The following is a 22,999-nucleotide window of genomic DNA, read 5'->3' on the forward strand; positions in this document are numbered from 1 at the left end:
GTTAGACTACGTGACTCACAGTTCCCAAACTGGTGGGCCCAAGGCTGTATGTCTCACTCATTCTACAATGTTTATTGAGCACCTTCTATGTGCCAAGCAAGGTCTAAGTGCCAGAAACACAACAAATAACAAAGCAGGCAAAGCACTTGCATTCATGGACTTTATATCCTAGTTGAGGAAAGACAGTCAACAAATAAGTAACCTTAATGTATAAATAGATGTATTAGATAGTGATTCATGCTACGAAAATGAAATCCATCGGGAATGACTAAGGATGCCTTGAGGGCGGATTTTCCATTTCTTTGAAAAGATGACATTGGCTCTGAGGAGGTGACTGACTGCTGAGTAATGAGAAGTATCCGGCAGCATTCCAGGGAGAAGAAACAGGTCAGAGATTGGAACAAGCGTGGTATTTTGAAGAAGAGAAAGAAGACTGGTGTGGCTGGAGCCTAGTGAGCAAAGGAGAGAGTAGAACAGGATGATGTTGGCGAGAGACACAACTAAGAGGTCCCTGGATGTTGATCTTCCGTGAAGTCTAGAGCTGTGCGTGACAGACAGCAGGTTCTCAGTAGAGATAGGAGGCAGGGTATGGCCGTCTTCTCCCCAGACTACCTGAACCTTACAGAAGTATCTCCTCTGAATCTCCTTCAGCTGAAGTTTGAAGATGGGAATACAGTAGCATCCTCAGGCTCCCTTCAGGTGCAGGGAAGCCAGTACAAAATCCCATAGAAATGTTTTGAGGGTTCATCTCTATTTATAAGAAAAGCTGAGGGCTGTAGGGGAGTGAGAGGGGATTGCTTTATAGAAAAGAGGGACAGCATTTTTTGTGGAAAGAGCATTGGTATTGAAACAATGAGACCTGAATTTTGTTTTTTTAATTGAAGTAGGTTTATAGATTATACTCCATCTAAAATCAGACGTGGGTTTATAATGAAACTCTGAGTGTTCACGTTAAACTTTCTGTGCCTCAGTTTCCTCATAGGAACAATGGAGCTAATACTAGCACTTCAAGGGATGTTGTGGAGACGGATGTTGTGAAGACACTGCCTGTACTGAAGCAGTGCTTGGAACGTGGTTTGACAGATTGTCGCTACTACTAACGATTATTAATAACTCTATAAAGTTAACTATTAATAAGTATTAATAACTCTGTGAAGTCCAGAATCTTAACAGAATAAGTATTAGTGAAGAAAAGTTTGCCTGTGGCCCGAGAGAATTCACCGTAAAAAAAAGTTTTACAGCATCACTGTTAGTTCGTTAGTTGGTTAATTAGGCAGACATGGGCAGTTATAGTTTAGGAATGCCTCCATGGCATCCAGGCCCTCCATGTGAATGGTACAGCCTCAGGACCTTATTCTTTCTCAGGATAGGGAAGAACGTCCCCTTTTGCCACTGCAGCTCCAGTGTGGCTTCAGGGTGAGGCCCAGGGACCTATAATCCAAATGCAAAAGCCGAGGCCTCCTCTACCCCCACTGCACAGTTCCATTATGGAATTTCTTTTCAAAACTACAGTCTAGTAACCAAAAGTAATGGAAAATAATCTGACCTTTGTTTGTATCACACAAGGACCATCCAAGGTCATTTAATTCCTAGCACAGAACACTTGTACATTCTTTCACCTGCTCTGCATGCCTTGTTCCTCCATCACACTCCACCCATGCTCAACCCCATCCTAAGTTCTTCCCCAAAACCCCCTTTCTTGCCGCCTTGCTTTTCCTCTTCCACTTACCTTTCTCTTTTCTTCTTTCTCATCTCTCGCAAACACACACACACACACGACCTGGGTCCTTTCCGATACAAATCTTCCATCCCGTCCACAAAGGTGACCAATTAAAGTTTGATGAGAATCCTTCTAGACTTTCGTCTTTTACTCTGTGCTTAAATGAATACACACACACACGTGTATAAGGGGGTTTATAGTCTGTATACGTATGTACATACATGTATACATATGTATCAGGCACACATACAACTCACAATGTACTTTTTAACAAAATGGAGCTATCATATGCATTTTATTCTGCAGATTGCATGCCACTTCACAATATACAATTGACCCTTCACTTAGTTCTATTTTCCTGTTTATACCACACTGTATTATATATTTGAATATACCGTAATAGATTTACACATTTTGGTTTCTTGCATTTTTTTACTATTAAAAGCTCCTTAAAATTTTACAAACCAGTGAAGCACCAAACTAAAAAGGTGTGTGTGTGTGTGTGTGTGCGCGTGTATATGTGTTCAACTCGAGGTGGAGGGTGGAAGATTAAGGAGAAAGTCAAGTGGATTGAAATCAGCAATAAAGCAACCATTCTCCAATACTAAATGTACCTGAACCCCTGCATCTGTAGGTAAGTGTCCTTCTGTTCTTGAAACAATAAATCCCCATAAACTTCCCATAAAGTTTGGAAAGGTGAAATGTGAGATTAGTTCCATCAGAATCCATTCAGTGCTCTGTTTGTGCACCTTCCAATCTGATTTTTAAAACCTCCGTTTTTCCTCCGGAGCCCAAGACGGAGAAAAGGCCAGAATGCAGCATGTTTCAAAGCTGCTGTGCTCTGGGTGGCTGCCAGGCTGTTGGAAATAATTGCTTTCAAACCCCAGATTATGGCACCATCTACTCAGTTTCAAATTCACTTAACCTACAGCACCAGGTGGTGGCAGTTAAAACTTTAACTTTTGCTTTGTGTTATAATCTAAATTCACTTTTTTAAATATTGAGATTTCCAAGCAGCTCGATTCTGGGCAGACAGCCTTCCCATTGCTCTCAATAACCTCAAAAACAAGAGTGAGACCAAAACCTCCATGTTACAACTGGACGTTTCGAAGTAGAAAGTGTAGTCTGATCGTAAAGTGTCATGTCATACTGAATTTCATTGTAATGACTTCTTTAGAACTTCATCATCCGGGAGTGTACTTTTGTACCACATTTCGCTCAATAAATGTGGAGTGAGGTTCTGCCATGTGGGACTGCAGCAGTACCTCTGCATTCGGTGAAAATCTTTTATGCTGGGCAGTTGGCACATGCCCTCGGGGAGTGATAACCACACACGCAGCAGCATCTGCTGGGGATCCCGCTATTCACCCTTCAAGCCACTTCGGCATCTGGTCACCACTCAGTCCGGCCATCCTGCCCTCATACAAATTGCCAGGTTCCTTTGAAATAAACACTGTTCTAAATCAACATATTGGATGCCATTGCACTCACTTTATTATCTGTTTTAACTATGACACAAAGTTCTAAAACTCCTGTAGTCTTACATAATCACAGACCAATGTGTGTCCTCTACAATCAGCTTGAATTCCACTTTGCAATCGTTACCCCACTGATCAGACCAAAGCTCAGTGTCTACACACCCCAGCTTCACACTACGAAAACAACAGCAAAGAATCACAATCACAAAATGCATCATGTTCTCAGTGTGTTCTTTTTATCCTTAGTGTCTGAATGCTTATTTCAGCTTTGATGCACTATTCACGTTCATATTAGAAATTATTTTCACTTAGCCACTGCATGGGATTTGTTTTCAGGCTTTCTTTCAACTGTGCTCCTTTCTTCCCGAGTTTCATCTTAGAGTTTTGTTTTATGAGTTGGCAAGAAACTGCAGCATGTTACGTATACATCCAAACCAATTATCCGGCTCCTACATACATAGAAATACATGTTCGTTTTCTATCACTATTACTAAATAGAGGCACAAAGGAATTTTTTGCCTCTTTATGGTTCTTTGGTGTTTCATAACGCTTCTGCATGCCACTGTCGCCTTACCTCGTTACCACGATCTTGTGACCATGGAGCTATTTCTCTAATTTACAAACAGGCTTATTTATCTAGAATTACAGAACAGGTGTCAAAAGCTGACATTCCTTTGCTCATCTCCTTCACTTTGCATCGTGAGTTGTGTGGTTGCTTTACTGATCCCATTCCTGAAGACACGAGGACCGTGGCAGTTTTCAGTAGGGAAACGACAGTTATCGATGAATAAGACGTGTGAGTCTTTTTATTTCCTGTAATGAAAAGAAGCACCAACAAGAAACTGATTTGTGTAGCATAACTGTACAGATCGTAGCAATCCATTAGTCTGCCAGGTAGCGCAGTTTACGATGTTCACATCTACCATTCTGCTGAAATGGGCAGCTTTTTTCCACATTTTACTCACCTAATGGATTTGATATAAGATCTGTTTTCCTATGGCTGTGGGGTTCTGGGGGTTTTGTAGTTTATCAGTACGGAAGGGCCACTCTCGTTATAGCCTCCTTCTCTGCACAGTGCCCGAAGGTGCCTACGTGCACGGCCGTCTTTACCATCCTGCCAGGACCATCCTTCGTGACAGCAGGGTGGACCATGAAATGGAGCTTCATGGTGTTAGACCATGAATTAAAATTATACCAAGAGAAAAAGATACGAGGAGGTGGACAGCAAAGGGAGACCTAGGAAAGACAGAAGTGACCTCTGTGCACAGCGGATCTCCAAGAAGGGAGATACTGAATGTGCCTAGACGTCCAAATAAATAATGCCAAACCTAGAAAAGCTTCTGTCCCTGTGGGCTCAAGGACTCCAATTCTGAAGCTGTACAAGGTCGGCTTTGCAGATGGTCACATCAAGAAGTGGTAATAACCGGTAGTGGGATTATCAGTGCTGCAAATTATTCTTAGAAAAACATGTTTTCACTTACTCAAGAAACACATATTGATCACCTCTGTGTGTCAGGCTGCATACTACAGGGAGAAAGAAATAGCAAATATGATCTCTGCTCTCTGAAATTCACAGCCTAGCAGAGGAGGGGAACATAGGAAAGTAATTATAATAATACTTTAAGTTGGGCACAACGATAGATTCAAGATGTCACAGGAGCTCAGGGAAAGTGCATTGCACCCACCTGGGGAGGGGACACCTGAACTGAGCCTTAAAGGGCGAGAAGGAGTCAGGCCAGATGCAGTGGGCGAGTTGGGAGGATGGGAGAGGAACAGTTGGAGAAAAGGATAATCCAAAAGGAGGAAACTATGCAAATAAAGATGAGTCCATACCAGCACTGCGGCCAATGGAAACTGGGCAGCTGCATGTGGCTGAGCTTACATTCTAAGGCACGGGGTAGGGAGAAAAGAGGCTGGAGAAATTGGGTTCATACGCCACATCAGGGAGCTTGCAGTGCATTCCGGAGGCATTGGGAACCATTAGGGGTTTTGCTCACAAGAGTGATAGTCAGTTGTGCATTAGAGAGATTTCACTGTTGGCTTTGTAAAGAATGGATATGAGATCCCAACACTGGAAGCAGAACCAAAAGTTAGTGCAGGATGCAGGCAGAGATGACGGTCGAGCCAAGGCAGCGGGAAGAGCAGAGAGGAGGGACACAGTGCAGGATATTTCAGAGGGGCCATTGCCAGGCCTTGGGGGTGGATTGCATACCCAGCAATGACTCCCATGTTTCTGGCTTAGGTGGCAAAGTAGAAACAGTTCCAAAGTGGAGAATACAGCAAGTTGAGTTAATTTGGAAGAAATACGTGTTCACTTTTAGTCATTTAGAGTTTGAGGTACTTGTAAATCAAAGTAAAGTTGTCTAGTAAGAAATGCATATGTTAATCTTAACCTCACACTAGAGATCTACCCATGTGCATAAATTTGAGAATCATTGACCCAAGGTTAGTACTTAAAAATGATGAAAGCATAGGAAATCACTCAGGAAAAGAAAGAAAGGCAGAGGATTCATGCCGGGGACACACAAGGCTTTAAAAGGTGGGCAATCTGCAGAGTCACCCTCTCATGGCTATTTCAGTGTACTACATACAGTACATGTTAAATATTTTCCATACCAACCTGCAAGTAGTGGATATAAATTTGTTCTACAAAGTTTTATTTTTGCTAAATCAAACAGATCTTCCTGCAATCCTTTACTCACAGGAATATGAGAGATTAAGTCTTGCTATTCCCTCATTCTTTGGAATCAATCACACAGAAAACTTTGGGGTTTACCCAAGAGCGGGAAGCCCACATGCTTCCATTACACACATACCTAGTTATTCATCTCTCCAGTCTGGTTATTAATTTTTAATTTGAATGTCAGTATACTTAGGATGATTCAGGAATAACCCATAGACCCAGTAAGGAAAGTTTGAGGAGATTTAGGGATCTAAAGTAGAGACCCTGAAGAGCTTTACAAGAGAACTTAGACCTGCTCCCCACCTCCAAACACCGGAGCACACACAGCTGTTTCAAGCACTCAAAAGGAAATAGAATGACCTCTTAAGTACCGTTATGTTTATTTTTAAATTAATTAATTAATTAATTAATTTGGTTGCGCTGGGTCTTAGTTGTGGCAGGTGGGCTCCCTAGTTGTGGCTCACCTGCTCCTTAGTTGTGGCACATGGACTCCTTTTGTTGCAGCAGGTGGGCTCTTTAGTTGCAGTTCACGGGCTCCTTAGTTAAGGCTCACAGGCTCCTTAGTTGTGGCATGTGAACTCTTAGTTGCGGCATGCATGTAGGATCTAGTTCCCTGGCCAGGGATCAAACCTGGGCCCCTTGCATTGGGAGCACAGAGTCTTAACCGCTGTGCCACCAGGAAAGTCCCTGTACCATTATGTTTAAATGTACCATTAATGGATTTGATATGTGAGTTTTCATGACTAATTGAGAACAATTCAGTTTTATCACACACATACCCAGGCTAGCTATCGGTCAGCTCACAGCAGTGCAGGAAGCTCCCCAAGTGAGCATCATGACCTTTGGGGTTTCACCATCATATTCTTTTTAAAATTTTTTTAATTGAAGTATAATTGATTTACAATGATTCAGGAATACAGCAAAGTGACTCATATATATGTCAGATTCTTTTCCATTATAGGTTATTACAAAATATTGAGCACAGTTCCCTGTGCTATACAGTAGGTCCATGCTTTTTATCTATTTTATATATAGTAGTGTGTATCTGTTAAGCCAAACACCTAATTTATCCCTCCCCCTGGCTTTCCTCTTTGGTAACCATAAGTTTATTTTCTGTGTCTGTGGGTCTATTTCTGTTTTGTAAATAAGTTTTATTTTAGATTCCACATATAAGCAATATCATATGATATTTGTCTCTTTTTTTGCCTGACTTACTTCACTTAGTATGATAATCTCTAGGTCCATCCATGTTACTGCAAATTCCATTATTTCATTCTTCTTTATGGCTGTGTAATACTCCATTGTATATATACCACATCTTCTTTATCCATTCATCTGTGGATGGACACTTAGGTTGCTTCTATGTAATGACTATTGTAAATAGTGCTGCAGTGAACATTGGGGTGTGTGTATCTTTTCAAATTAGAATTTTCGTCTCTCCAAATATACGCCCAAGAGGGGATTGCAGGATCATATGGTAACTCTATTTTTAGTTTTTTAAGGAACCTCCATACTCTCTTCTCCATAGTGGCTGCACCAATGTACATTCCCACCAACAGTGTAGGAGGGTTCCCTTTTCTCCATATCCTCTCCAGAATTTATTATTTGTAGACCTTTTGATGATGGCCATTCTGACCACTGTGAAATGGTACCTCATTGTAGTTTTGATTTACATTTCTCTAATAATTAGCAGCATTGAGCATCTTTTCATGTGCCTGTTGGTCATCTGTATGTCTTCTTTGGAGAAATGTCCATTTAGGTCTCCTGCCCATATTTTGCTTGGGTTGTTTGTTGTTTGTTTTCATTTTTTATATTGAGCAACATAAGCTGTTTGTATATTTTGGAAATTAAACCCTTGTCAGTCACACCGTTTGCAAATATTTTCTCCCATTCCATAGGTTGTCTTTTCATTTTGTTTATGGTTTCCTTTGCCATGCAAAAGCTTTTAAGTTTCATTAGGTCCCATTTGTTTATTTTTGCTTTTGTTTCCATTACTCTAGGAGAAGGATCCAAAAATAATATTGCTGCAATGTATGTCAAAGAGTGTTCTGCCTATGTTTTCCTCTAAGAGTTTTATAGTATTCAGTATTACATTTAGGTCTTTAATCCATTTTGAGTTTATTTTTATACATGGTGTTAGAGAATGTTCTAATTTCACTCTTTTACATGTAGCTGTCCCGTTTTCCTAGCACCACTTGTTGAAGAGACTGTCTTTTCTCCATTGTATATTCTTACCTTGTTTGTCATAGATTAATTGACCATAAGTGTACAGATTTATTTCTGAGCTCTTTATTCTGTTCCATTGATCTATGTGTCTGTTTTTGTGCCAATATCACACTGTTCCATGACTGTAGCTTTGCAGTATAGTCTGAAGTCAGGGAGCATGATTCCTCCAGTTCCATTCTTCTTTCTCAAGATTGTTTTGGCTGTTTGGGGTCTTTTGTGTTTCCATACAAATTAGAAAAATTTTTGTTCCAGTTCTGTGGAAAATGCCATTGGTAATTTGATAGGGATTGCATTGAATCTATGGATTGCCCTGGGTAGTATGGTCATTTTAACAGTATTGATTCTTCCAATCCAAGAACACAGTATATCTTTCCATCTGTTTGTGTGGTCTTCAGTTTCTTTCATCAGCGTCCTATAGTTTTCAGAGTACAGGCCTTTTGCCTCCTTAGGTAGGTTTACTCCTAGGTATTTTATTCTTTTTGATATGATGGTAAATGGGATCTTTTCCTTAATTTCTCTTTCTGATATTTCATTGTTAGTGTCATATTCTTTTTCTGTGTGGGACCCCATCCCCATTCTTGCCCAAAGGAACCAAGTCACAGACACAGAGTGAAAACTTTATACTGTTGACTCCTCTCACAAGGTTATAATATCACCCCTTTCAGTTGTAGCCATGGAAACTGCACGCTGGAGAGGATGAAACACTGCAGAGGGAATGGCTGAGTCCAGGGCAGGTCTTAACTTACAGCCCTTGGTTCTGAGTTGAGCTCACCGTATAAAATGAGGCTGAGAGCAGAACAAAGCTACGTTTACCTCTCCTGAATGCACAAAATGGTTTAATTAAGGAAGTAATTTTTTTCTACCCATAAGGCCACCTCTACAAATAGACTCAAATCTGCATGCAAATGAAGCCATCTGGTTTATTGTTGTAAATAGCACCCAGGCATAGTAAACAATAGAAGCCTCATTACATAACTCAAAGAATACTCCAATTTTCTAACCTTTGGGTCACTAAAAATTTTCAGAGTAATTAGTCTCCTCAGAGCTAGTACTTATATTGGAAAGTGCTTGCCACTTTAACCAGAAGCTATAGATACGCTTCTCGGTGCAGTTCCAGTGCTGGGCCACTTGGAGACTCTGGAGAAATTGCTGCGTCTGGGAGAGGATGGAAACATCCACTGGCATCCAGGCCACACACCCCACTAAACCACACCCGGGAGAGCCACGCGCAGTCTTCTCCACGTCAGGCTAGTGCCAGCCCTTCCACCCACTGCTTTGTCACCTGTTCCTAGTTACCTGTGTCCCCTCTGAGGAGGAAGGGAGGACAGCAGGGGCGGACACAGCGAGGTGCAGCCGCAGCTTCACCTCCCTGTCTCTGCCCATCGTGTCTCTGGTCACCTTCGTTCAAATGAACCTGTTTATAGTGTTTGGATAACTCTAGTTTCTTAGTTGCTCAGTCACTCCTTTCATCAGATTTTTATGTAATGGCTTCTCTACAAAACCCTCTCTCACGGTGCCGGGGCTCAAGGAGAATTCTCGTTTGTGTGTCCTGAAGGCACATTTTTGTAAAGTCAGTAAGGAGACAAAGAAAGTGGGAGCACACAGCTTTGACAGCCAGTGAAAGGGGGGCAGAGGAGAACAGGACACAAGGCAGCCGGGCGCGGGTCAGGGACGCGCCGGTGGCCGGAGGGGCCGGGGTTGTGGGTGAGCGCTGGGTCTGCCTGGGCTGTTTGCTGCCTCCCCTGCGGAGAAGCGGGTTCAGGAGGAGCTCAGGGCGTCGGGTCACACGTCGAAAGAAGGGAGCTCCTCTCCCAGCCTCCCCGCTCCTTGGCCAAGCCCTGGACAGTGACTGAACGTGACACCGAAGCCCCCCGTTTTGTGGTGGATAATACCATGTGTTGAACAGTTATTTTGTGCTCAGCGCCCTGCTAAGCACATTTCATGAATGATGTGCGGTGATTCCCAACCACTTTAAAAGAGATTCCAATGTTATTCCGTTGTACCAATGAGGACACTGAGATTTAAGAAGATAAGAAATCTATCCAGAGTTGCCCAGTGGGCGAGGATGATAGAGCCGGATTGTCTGATTCTGGAGCTTGCACGTGGACCGGCACATGGCAGCTTCACCAAGTAACAGACAGGCCAGCGCCACCCCCTGAGTTCCCCTGCTGTGTTCCCTGTGTCCCCCACCCCGCATCCTCACCACCACCCAGAGGGAACCTCAGCGTATCACATGTTCACTTGCTTCCTTGCTGACAGTACAAGAATGTCGGCAAGTCCAGACTGCTGATGGGCAGATGAAAGCTGAGGAATTCCACAAGGTTCAGGAATTGGAGTCATCACTTCAGCTGGAAATACTCAGTCTCCCAAGGTGCCGTATTTTGGGGTGGCACGTCCTGAACCCCATCAGTTATGTGAACGATGTAGTGATCAGAAAGCATTAACTTTCTCAACAGCGACACTGAGAGCTTGAAGATAGTGGAGAAATGCCTTTAAAATTCCCTGGGGAAATAATTTTCTGGAGTGTCTCAATTACATGTGAAAGCAGAATCATGACTCTTCAGAAGAGCAGGGATTTAGGAAGCTGACTTCACACATCCCTTTTCTCAAGAAGCTACTTGAGAATGTGCTCCATGAAAATGGGGGTGTAGATCCAGAAAGAGGGGTCACCCAAAGCCAGAGAGACCAGGAATTGGGAGATTTGATACTGAAGAGGCACAAAAGGAAGCCCCTGCAAGAAGGGCAAGAAGGCGGTCCCAGGCCCTGAGAAGAACCAGCGCGGACAGTGGCAGGAGAATGAAGGGCTGTCACAGCATGCCCCATCCTGTCACGGGATGTCCCAAAAATGTGACTGCTGGATTGCCTGATGTATCGGATGTCAGAAATTTTTGAGAAGAGCTTTTCAGATGTGTTGGAGAATTTGTAAAGAATTCATGACAGATAGAAGGAAAACGAGGTAAATGAAAAAAATAGGTAACTCGATTCTAGAAAAACAAAACATTATACACAGAAAGAAAACATAATTAGATTTCACTCCTTGGCTCATTAGTGAATAATACTTAAATAGTCCTAAAAATATAAATATTGAACTTCAGCATACCCCCAAATCTGTGATTTTGCTATTTGGGGAGAATATGGAGAAAGGAAATAGGGAGGTGGGCTTGTAAAAATGCTCGGTTCTCATCTGGCATCCGGGAAAGTCTATTTCCTGGCATCCAGGAAACTCGAGACTATTTAAAATGCATATATTAATAAATATCTACACAGGTAGATTTTAGAAATACAGGGATACAAAAAGAATTGTCACTAAGAAATTGGGTTTGCTAGGGGGAGGGTGGAGCAGGGAACAGCCTTTTTCTATATCCCTTCTAGCACCATTGACTTTTAAAACCATGTACATGTAATACGTTGTTAGAAATTAAAATGAGGCTTAAAATTAATTGCTGCCCATCAAAAAACATCCTTAGAAATTTTGAAGTCAGAATCCCATGCTAAATTATCACTGGTGAGATTAAAGTAATTGCCTGTTAAAGAATTTGGATGAATGCACGATGCTGCATTTTCTACGAATGACTGAGGTTTGAAGTGATGGTGGGTGTCAGCACGGCCGGGTTTGCTGCCCGGCCCTACTCTCCTGCACCAGCTGAAGGTACCTCCCTGATTCCTCTGCCCACCCGAGATGAGTCCGGGCCTTGCGCAGAAGGTACTTTAAAAGCTTCTCACATGACCAACTGGTTTTCAAGCTGGTAGAACCATCAACCTCACCGCAGCTGTTTTGCGCAGCCTTTGCTGACCATTGCCTCTGCCCTGGGCTGGGTCCCTCACCCTTTCCCACCTGCCTCGTCGTTCTGTTCCTGCGGACGGGCCCCTCCCGTCTCAGACGTTTACTTCTGTCCTGCTTGGCGCTTCCCCTCCCAGTTTCCGTCCTCGCCCGCTCTGCCTGCACACGCTGGCCGTCCTGCCACCTGCTGCGGCACCATGCTTGCCATCCAGCGACTCTCGTTCCCAACCTACTGTGCTCGTCCAGTGTCACTTGACCCTTGCAGTGCTGACCTTGAGAGCCAGTACACATTGCAGCCGTTTCAACAACCTTAAGGTTATAAGCCCATCCGTCTTGCAAATGCATGGCATCGTTCAATAAGGTCTATAGGGAATAATAAGAATTAAGTCATGGATAAAGAAAATTATGGGGTGCTAGTAGGAGCTGTTCTCCAGTTATAGTAGGTACTAAAGCAGCATTAGCTTTTATTTATATTTATCTAATATCTTTAATACTCAGGTTACTATAAAGTAGATTTTGTCCCATGAAGACTTCGCATGTGGAGTGGAATTGGATATAACTTATCCAACTGTTTCATTTATCCATTGATTTAATAATTATTTATTGAGTACTTAATATGTTCTGGAGCTAAAGGCTGCAGAGATGAAATGGTTTTCTCCCAGCTTTCAAGGAGCTTGCGGTCAGCTGGGAGCAATAGAAACAAACAGTAATACTGCTACAAGCAATGAGCACTAGAAAAAGCACCCATGTTATTTTGTTAAAACCAGAAATCCTGGAGATTGGGCAGCAGACTCATCAGAACAGGCCTCACGGAGGTTCATCAGGGTCTGGAACAGCAGCACCCAAACTTTCTCATTCTGCTGCCCGCTCATTAAAGCCTTTAAGCTCACACCCAACAAGCTTACTTATGAATTCTATCCATGCTCCACTGTACTCATATATTATGTACATTATCAAGTATGACTAAAGTGCGTATTTTAAAGGATGAGGTTTTTAAAAATCTAAATAGAATTTCTGGTCTCCTCCGCTTGTGCCCCATTGACTCTCCCCAGAGTAGATACCTCAACTGCCACCATCAGTCAGGTCCAGGGTAGAGTCCTCACTGTTGCTGGTCAAGAATCTGGACTTAGTCGATTCATCCAGAGATGGGGGACAACCCACAAGCGACGACTCCAAAGATGTCACGTGGTCATCCAGACATTTCCGGAATGATGACTGGTAGCCGCCATTTGTACAAGGCGTAATTTCCCTGTGAATATATTCATCCAGAGACCAAAGTAATTCAAAGTTGCTTAGTGAGCATAGAATGAGAGCTAGTGGAATTGTGGTCTGCAGGGATATTTGAGCAAATGAGAATAATGGATTGAACTGTCCTTCTCCTCTCTGGGGATATTTCTGTCTGAATAACCAGTGCTGGACCTCAAATAAATACTGATTTATTTTACTTTTAGCTTTCCTTTCTTCTAGAATCATTTTAGACAACTGCCCTTCTGTTAACACATCACCACCTCAGAAAGTAAGAATGCATTTGATTGGATTGAAACTTTAAAATGTTAATTACATCTATGTCCTGGGGATACAGCCTAAAGAGGCAGAATTGTTTTGCCTTCAGGTTGAAACGTGGCTGGGGACCGATCCTTGCCGGCTCCTAGGTTGCTAAAAGGCTCACTCACCCGTTAGACGAGCTGAATCCTGCCAGCCTGGGGACTCTTCATTCCCTCCTGGAACTCGGATTGGTGACAGGGTAGCAACTTCAGCTTTTATCTTGAGAGACCTTCATTTTCGGCCAGCTGGGAGAGGTGACTGAACTCCTCTCACCAGACTTGAAGCCAGATCTTGAGCTGGGAAGAGTGCTCAGAGCTCAGGTGATAGAAACGTAAACCGTGGTTAAGATTCTTTCTTTTCAGGTATTTTTCTAACCAATATCATAGCACAGCCTTCTCCCCAAGAGGAAACCAGTCTATTTTTCTCCTACTGGAAGCTATGATATTGCAGTTTTTTAAAAAAGAGCTTGAAACTGCACTAAGACTTTTGGGACACCTTCAACAGTGGACTCCACCACCACTGGTTTTACCTTAATGGAGACGTTTACAAACATATTTTGCGCTGAATGACTGCTGATATTGGGTTGGCCAAAAAGTTCATTTCGGTTTTTCCGTAAGGTGTTATGGAATTAATTAAATGAGGATACTTTAATATCTCATAGCAACATTATATATTTAATTTGAACTTATGGCCTAAACATAGCAGTACCAACACAAAGTTAACTCTATTTAAGAATAGCAGTTGAGGGCCTCCCTGGTGGCGCAGTGGTTGAGAGTCCGCCTGCCGATGCAGGGGATACGGGTTCGTGCCCCGGTCTGGGAGGATCCCATGTGCCGCGGAGCGGCTGGGCCCGTGAGCCATGGCCTCTGGGCCTGCGCATCCGGAGCCTGTGCTCCGCAACGGGAGAGGCCACAGCAGTGAGAGGCCTGCATACCGCAAAAAGAAAAAAAAAAAAAAAAGAATAGCAGTTGAACTTATTGCCTATGTGCATTATTTGCATAAAAGGAAGGAAAAAATATTGTAGATAGAAACTAACAGAGTAAATGTAGTTGATTCATTGTGTTCTTTGAAGGAAAGATATGGCAAAATCAACTTTTAAAAAAACATGTATTTTAGATGTTAAAAGAAAATTTTCCACAGGCAGTTTACTGATCTGGTAGGCTTTTCTTCAGCAGCTCATGAATCAGGCAGCCTCCGGTCTAGCAGAGAGAAAGGAGCTCCGAAGAGCTGTACAAGGAGAGATGTTTACAGACCAAAGGGAGCAGGGACAAGGAAGTCACACTGGGCGTGTGCTGGTGGTTGAAGCAGGGCTGCTCCCCTTGCATGAGCAGAGGGAAGGCTTGGAGCGTCAGGTACCCTGAGCTGAGCAGGCAAGTGCTGACTGGGTGGCCTGGGCCTGCCTTCTCTGGGTGAGCTGAGCACAGAAACTCAGTTAAGTTTTGCTTTGCTGACCTGGGGCTTAGCAAGAGTGACTCCATTTTGGGCCTCACCTGGTGACCTTAACATGGGCTTAGTATTAAAGGTAAAGGCTTTAGTGACTGTTTTAAAGCATATCCGTGTATTTTGGTCCCTAGCTGTGCTGGCAAATGTACTCAGAAATGTGCACGTTCTAAAGGAATTTCTCCCCTGGAGATAAAGTCTGGAGTAAGCTCTCGGTGTCATATTAAATTCTTAGTCCATCTGTTCTGATGGAATGTGAGTCCTCCAGTTTGGTGCTTTTATTTTGTCCTGTGAACTGCCTTTCTCCTGGGGCCACTGGCTACTACCAGGCGGTGGTGAGTAAGGAGGGGGGCGGGTACAACTGTGTCTACCCCATGAGTTCAAGGGTAGAGGCTGATTGTGAGTGCTCAGGTGGGCTCAGCTCAGCACTCCCACCCCCCAAAACACCCACAGGTCAGAGTGTCCCCTGCAGTCCCCAGGGGGGAAGAGGAAGGGGCTGAGGAGGAGACTCTCCCTTTACAGCACTCGCCTCTGGGGTTTGGAGCAGGAGGGGTGGGAGGTGGCTGGCCGGTCACCCCGCCGGCTTCCTCAGCTCCTCGCTCTGCAGGGCTTCTGCACTTGCCGCAGCTGTGTTCCTGCTGCACCTGTCCCTGGCGTCTGAGTGCTGCTGGCCGGAAGTGGACACTGGTCATGCCAAGGCACAAGCAGATGAGAAACGGGAGCAGCGCCCTTCCTAGCGTGTTCCTCTAGGTCAGGTCGGGGGCTCCCTGCGCCAGACGTGAGCCTGGGTTCAGGATGGCCACACCCACCCACTGCGGGGTACCGGGGCCTCTCTGCATTTTCCCCTCATCCGACATACACTCCTGACAACCCCGCCAGCACTGCTCCTGGTAGGGTTTATCGATCTTCAATCCAATATCTTATATACATACCCACATATAACTTCTGGAAAGTCAAGATATGTTTGCGGGGATTTTGTGCAGTGTTGCTCAGCAGGCAGAGAAGAAACAAGGGCTACTGTCAGTGGAAATGTATTAAAACTCAGAAAATGGGTATCTTTTCTATCACTGCCATGATCAAGTGTAAATTACCCTGTTTTCTTTCTTCGTTCCTTCCACAGGGAATTACTGGAATGCTGCCTCTTTCCCAAACCCATCATCCTACCTGCACTTCTCTACTTTCCAAGGGGAAACCAGTGCGGATATCTCTTTCTACTTCAAAACATTAATCCCCCGCGGAGTGTTTCTTGAAAATCTGGGGAACACAGACTTTATCAAACTCGAACTGAAATGTGAGTATAAATTCTTTGTCAGCTCATCAATAGCTACTCTTGTCACTTCGAGCTGATCTTAACCCTGCTTATGTAATTTCGTTGGCTTCAACTATCAATGGCTTCCTTTGTTCCGAAAACAGCGCTAGATGGTAGATGCACAGCTTGAGAAAGATCTAGGTTCCTGTGCTCAGATTGCTCACCGGGAAGCAGACACAGGCAGAGCTTCCCACAGTGCTGTTCAGGGAGCATGAGGGAGAATAAACGGCCCTGATCACATGGGAGACGAATGTGTATTTTCTTCTTATTGAAGCGTAGCTAATTTACAATGTTGTATTCGTTTCAAGTGTACAGCAAAGTGATTCAGCTTATATATATAACTTTTCAGGTTCTTCTCCATTATAGGTTATTACAAAATATTCAGTATAGTTCCCTGTGCTATACAGTAGGTTCTTATTGTTCACCTACTTTATATATGGTAGTATGTGTATATTAATCCAGACTCCTAATTTATCCCTACCCCCGCCTTTCCCCTTTGGTAACCCTAAATTTGTTTTCTGTGTTTGTGAGTCTATTTCTGTTTTGTAAATAAGTTCACATGTGTAATTTTTTTAGATTCCACATATCAGTGACATCATATGATGTTTGTCTTTCTCTGACTTACTTCACTTAGTATGATAGTCTCAAAGTCCATCCATGTTGCTGCAAATGGCATTATTCCATTCTTTTTATGGCTGAGTAGTATTCCATTGTATACATATACCACATTTTCTTTATCCATTCATCTGTCCGTGGACATTTAGGTTGCTTCTATGTCTTGCCTATTGTAAATAGTGCTGCTGTGAGCATTGGGATGCATGTACCTTTTTGAATTAGAGTTATATGCCCAAGAATTGGGATTGCAGGATCATATAGTAACTCTATTTTTAGTTTTTTAGGGAATCTCAATACTGTTCTACCTGGTGGCTCTGCCAACTTACATTCCCACCAGTAATGTAGGAGGGTTCCCTTTTCTCCACACCCTCTCCAGCATTTGTTATTTGTAGACTTTTTTTTTTTTTTTTTGCGGTACGCGGACCTCTCACTGCTGTGGCCTCTCCCGCTGCAGAGCACAGGCTCCGGACGCGCAGGCCCAGCGGCCATGGCTCAGGGGCCCCGCCGCTCCGCGGCATGTGGGATCCTCCCGCACCGGGGCACAAACCCGTGTCCGCTGCATCGGCAGGCGGACTCCCAACCACTGCGCCACCAGGGAAGCCCTATTTGTAGACTTTTTAATGATGGCCAGTCTGACTGGTGTGAAGAATGTGTTTATTTTCCAAGGAGACAGGGTTAAGAGTAGACAGAGGATTGGTAAATATCAAGAATCAGGAATAAGAGAGTGAGGGTAACAACACAAAGGAAAATAGGAATAATCAGAATGAACACCTGTGGGAGTTCAAGGAGCAGCCTTGTGTTGTGCTGTGGAACTTTGAGTCTGCAGCTTTGCAGAAGAGGCCACACATCCACCCGCCCTATAAAGGTTTGAGTTCTGGTAGATCTCGCCAAGGGCACAGAAACTAACAGAATCTGAGCCAGAGCCAATGCTGCCCTGTCCGTGGAAGGCAGGGGGTCACTGGATCTGAGAAGGGCAATTCTCATGGTACCGGGACCCTTTTATCCTTGGAGCGTAGGTGCAGCTTCAGGAATTTATGTCCACAGACTTCCAGGTTTGATGAACATTTGCACATACCAGGCTGTCCTGGCTGTTCAGACCCACATGGAATCAGCAAAGGAACAGATGGGACCAGGAAGGGGAAGCAAGTCTGTGCCCACCTGTTGCTCCATGAAAACTCCTCAGTGCCCTCTCCCCGCATCAGAGTGTCTTTCTTCCTAGTCTATGCTCTTTATCCAAGTGCCTAGGATACTGGGTCTGGTCTGAGGAAGATCCGGAAGCTATTTTCCAGAAATATCTGATGGAATCTTTTCTCCTTTTGTAGTTATAATTATGCAACATGGTCTTTGAAAACTGGAATCTCAGGTAACTGTCTTTCTGCCGAAATCCTATGGGATTCTTTTTATTAAATGGTGGACTGTGATACGGCAGGAAGTGCATGCACTTTGGAATCTCATTCTCCTGTTGAAATCCAAGTTCTTGTGTAAATCGCTTAATCTGTTTAAATCTCAATTTCCTGATCTGTAAAATGGGGATGGTAAATTGTGGAGGTTGTTACAATGCTAGGATGTAGCCAGTCATGAATCCTTTACTTCAGTGTCTAGTCGTTGTTGTAATTATCTTCTTCCCAAGAAAGCTCATTACAGATCTAATGTGAACTAGATCTGATTGAAAGGAAGACTGAGAATATTCTAGCCTTAGAAATAAAAAAGAAATAAATAGAAATCCACTCTTTTCATGAATTATGGATTGGAATTATTTATAAGGGATTTTCACTTTCCACAGCAAATTAATTGAATCAAACTGTTTTCTGACTTACACAGAGTTGGATTGTGTTTTAGAAATAACTCATGGCAAAAAAGGAAAATTGACAATTCCATATCTGAGTAATTTATAAGCTCCTGTAAAATTACTATAAAATTCACCCCACCCTTGTTTTCTATCCCCATGTTTTGTAAACCAGGCCTGGGTTGTAAGAAGACAAACGAAGTAAGAGCAGACATTTCTACTTAGCACCTGCAGAATAGAATTGCACTTATTTATAATTACAAAACACCTTCACAGATGTTTTCAAGTTTTCCAAGTCTTTCCATGATACAAAAACTCTGTGACAGAGGGTGAGGTATAGTCTTGTTTTGTCATATAGCTCTTTTCTGTCACATAGTTTACCTTTGGTAAAGAAGTATGGGGTATTCAAGGCACGGATTAGAGGCTGGCTTCTCCTCGGAGTTCTCTAGACCTTCTAAAATTACTAAGGGTGGAAATACCTTTTATAAGATCCCCCAAATGGTGGAGATACCAAATGTCCATTATTATATAGCATCTCCATTCAGGTTCAAAAGAATTTATAGGGTGAAAAAAGGCCCGTTTCTCTATTTGAGCAGAACTTCTTCAAAGTATACAGGAAGTGATGCTTTCATGAAAAACATGGAGAAAAAAATGATTGAGGCTTCCTTCTGCTCATTTATCACATTTCTCCAGACTCTTCTCTGCAGGATCCACGGGGCAGTGGGTAGAGATGGAGAATTCTCGCAGGCCCATCTCTGCCTTCCACTGATGAGTCACTGCAAACCTGATGGGTCTTGAAGTGGAGCTCTTAGAAAGTGCCTCTACTCTTTTTTCCCATTTAACTTGCAAGGCTTTCTGACCTCTTTCTGGTAGGAATTCAAATTTTGTTTCTCTACATGTGCCTCAAAGGAATTTTATCACAGGTCATGCCTACATAGTGGTTTCCAGAACAACATTTCTGTTCATTAACGACATTGCGCCCTTCTGTCAGAAGTGGAGATTCTTGACTCTGAGAACAGTGAGTCATTTGCACTAAGTTAATGCGATACCATCAGCATCTTAATGTGCACGTAAAAATGCATATATGATAAACTTAGAGTGCTGTTACTCACTAACATACTTTAAAGGTAAAATTTTAAGGCTGTATTTCATTTATTTACTATCTTTATTTTTTTCATTCATTCAGTGAATATTTACTGAGTACCTACCAGGTCCCAGATGCTGTGCTAGGTCAAACATAGTTAAGTCAAGCATGGTTTCTTTCCCTCAAAGACCTTTCTGTTTGTTTTGGAAAGCAGCGAAGTAAATCAGTAGTTATAATAACAATAAAAACAGCTCAGCTTTGTTCAGACTCCAGCACCATTCCAGGGATTTTACATAGAGCATCTCACTTAATTTCCTAACCACCCTTTGGACTGGGCAGTACCATTAGCATCTGTACTTTACGGGGAAAATGAAGCACAGGGCCTGTAAGTTGCCTGGCCAAGGTCACACAGCGAGGAAGTGGCAGCGCTGATGTTTGACCCCAAACATTTTTTGTCTGTCCTGAGTCATTGCTGTTAACACCAAACTGCACTGCCTCTCAAAACAGACATTGAGAGACGTGGCTGAGCGCACCAAGGGGGGATGGGGGGCGGATCTAAACCCGACTGGGGTGACAAGGGTGCTTCCCAGTGAGTGTAACTTTAATTAAATTTTGATGGACAAGCAGGAGGCAGGAAGGTGAAGAAGGTGGAGGAGGAAGGGGGATCAGGAAAGGAAAAACACTATAGGGGGAGAACATCGGTGAGTGAAGGTGTGGGGACTGAACCCAAGGACCCCAGAGGGAACGACTCGGCAGGACACCCAGTGCCCTGGGAGCAGCAGAGCCGCAGCTAAAAGGGCAGGCAGCGGTCAGACCACTAAAATGTGCTCTGGGCTGGGGCGGAGTTGGCTTGTCTTGACCCTGAAAGTTATGGTGAGCAGGGACATAACATGATGAGACTTGCATTCACCAGAGAAAAGATGGAAAAGCCAGAGAAGAGGCGGTAGGGGCTGGTGTGAAGATGGTGGCAGAGTGAATGGGAGCTGGGGAAGATGACAACAAAGGGTTATAGATGCAAGAGATGCTTAGGAGAGAGATTCCACAGATTCTAAGAAAATGGTTGTATGGGTGAGGTCGGAGGGAAGGTCCTAGAATGAAGCCAACGTTTGGTTGTGATGGTTTTGATGACTGTGTGAGTAGAACAGCTTTCACTAAGGAGTGTGGCATTGGAGGCAAAATGCAAACTGCATTTTGGATATTTTGAGTTTGAGCGTCTGCTGAATATAGGAGTGTCTATCCAAGTGGACACATCTAGAGGGTGCTGTATATACAAGTCTGGAGCCCAGGAGAGCACTCTTGAGTTAGAAACACACAATTTGAGCATCATCATCACCTAGAGAATCCTTAGGAAATAAGTATTGGGTACCTCCAGCATGGATGAGATTGCCCAGAACAAATGTGCAGAGAGAGGAAAGGAGATGTCCAAGAATGAAAACCACACTTAAAACCACAAGAAAAGTAGCTTTTGCAGAAGGCGGCCAGAGAAGTGGGAAGACGGCGATATCCCAGGGATCAAATAAAGAAAGAATTTCAAGAACCAAAAAAGTGTTTGATACCGCTGAACTGAGAGGTCACTAAAATAAGAACATGAAGGGCTCATCAGCTTTCACATGTAGGGGTCACAGTCAAAATGTAAGACAGTGTCTGCGGTGAGTGGAGGTGGATACGGAGATCAAGGGATGGTGGATTTGTTCATTGTTCTTGTTGTTGTAAGTGGTAGGGACTTGGGCACCCATGTATATTAAAGAGGAAAATCCAGTAAAGAAAAAGGCATTGCAGATATGGGAGAGAAGGGACTGGCTGAAGGAGTGAGGTCCCCAAGGAAGTGGAAAGGAGTGGGAGGCCCAGAATTAGAACATCTGAAGGGGCTGAGAGATACAAATCAAAGTAAGGCGGAGAGCATAAACCATGGACAAGTAGGTCCATTTCCAAATCAGAAGTTACTTTTGATTCTGTTGTTTTGTTTGCTTATATTTTGTTAGTTATTTCTGAGATGGCAGAGGAATCGTTCTTTAAAAAATATTCCCTAACAACCATAGGTTTACCCATTTATTTTTTCAGAGTTCCCCATAGGGAACAGCTTGACTTCTCTGCATCCGTTTTCTGACCAAGATAGTCCCATCTTGACCATGACCATGGTCCCATCATCAGGCCACCTCTCACTGAGCACCTGCTGTGTCAGAGGCACTAGGGTGGATCCTGGAGATTCCGAGGTGAAGACAAAAGAACCCAACACCCTCACCTACGGAAGGAGACAAACACATTAATAGCAGTATGGATTCATAACTTTAATTGAGAATTTCCTAAGTGCCAGGTACTGTTCTAAAGCTTTCACAGGTACCAACATTTTTAGGTTTCATGACAAGTTTTATCCACATTTGACAGATAAGGAAACTGGGACACACAGCTGATTTCAGATATTGTGCTTATGATCATTAAAATACAATAAATAAATTACAAGGATAGGCATAAGATATTGTAAATGTCCAGAGGAGAGATACATAACCCAACCTGGGAATGAAGAGGAAATGAGGTGATACCTGAGTTGTGTCATTGAGAACAGGCAAAGAAGTTAGCTAGATGAAGAAGTAGGGGAAAGAATTCTAGCAGGAGGGGGCAATGCAAACAGAAGCATAAGGATGGTGGGGGGGACTTCCCTGGGTGGCGCAGTGGTTAAGAATCCGCCTGCCAATGCAGGGGACCACGGGTTCGATCCCTGGTCCGGGAAGATCCCACATGCCGCCGAGCAACTAAGCCCATAAGCCACAACTACTGAGCCTGTGCTCTAAAGCCCATAAGCCACAACTACTGAGCCTGCTCACCACAACTACTGAAACCTGCATGCTCTAGGGCCCGCGTGCTGCAACTACTGAACCTGCATGCTGCAACTACTAAAGCCTGCATGCCTAGAGCCCGTGCTCCACAGCAAGAGAAGCCACCACAATGAGAAGCCCGCGCACCGCAACGAAGAGTAGCCCCTGCTCACTCCAACTAGAGAAAGCCTGCCTGCAGCAACAAAAACCCAATGCAGCCAAAAATAAATAAAATTAAAAAAAAAAAAAGAAGCATAAGGATGGGGAACCTGATGGGTGCTCAGGAGCTACAAACGCTTGGTATTGTTAGAGTAGGAAGTATGACACAGGTAGTGGAGATATTTTTAGGCAAGTCTCAGATCTGATTCTAAATATACAGTGATCTAAATATTTCAACCAATAGTTACTGAGTACCTGCTACGTATGTGCCAAAGAGGAACTTGAGAAGAATAAGACATGTCCCCGGGCCTCCCTGGTGGCGCAGTGGTTAAGAGTCCGCCTGCCGATGCAGGGGATACG

General features: G+C 43.6%; 1 protein-coding gene across 1 annotated transcript in view; it reads left to right on the forward strand.

The window, feature by feature from the left end:
* CNTNAP2 (contactin associated protein 2) overlaps positions 1 to 22,999 on the forward strand; it is a 1,481,544-nt gene that overhangs the window by 1,188,030 nt on the left and 270,515 nt on the right. The window contains exon 18 of the mRNA XM_060107754.1: positions 15,994 to 16,164. Coding sequence (XP_059963737.1) covers positions 15,994 to 16,164 — 171 coding nt within the window. The remainder of the gene's footprint in view (positions 1 to 15,993; positions 16,165 to 22,999) is intronic.

Source organism: Mesoplodon densirostris, chromosome 9 (assembly GCF_025265405.1).
Source record: "Mesoplodon densirostris isolate mMesDen1 chromosome 9, mMesDen1 primary haplotype, whole genome shotgun sequence".
NCBI classification, from domain to species: domain Eukaryota; kingdom Metazoa; phylum Chordata; class Mammalia; order Artiodactyla; family Ziphiidae; genus Mesoplodon; species Mesoplodon densirostris.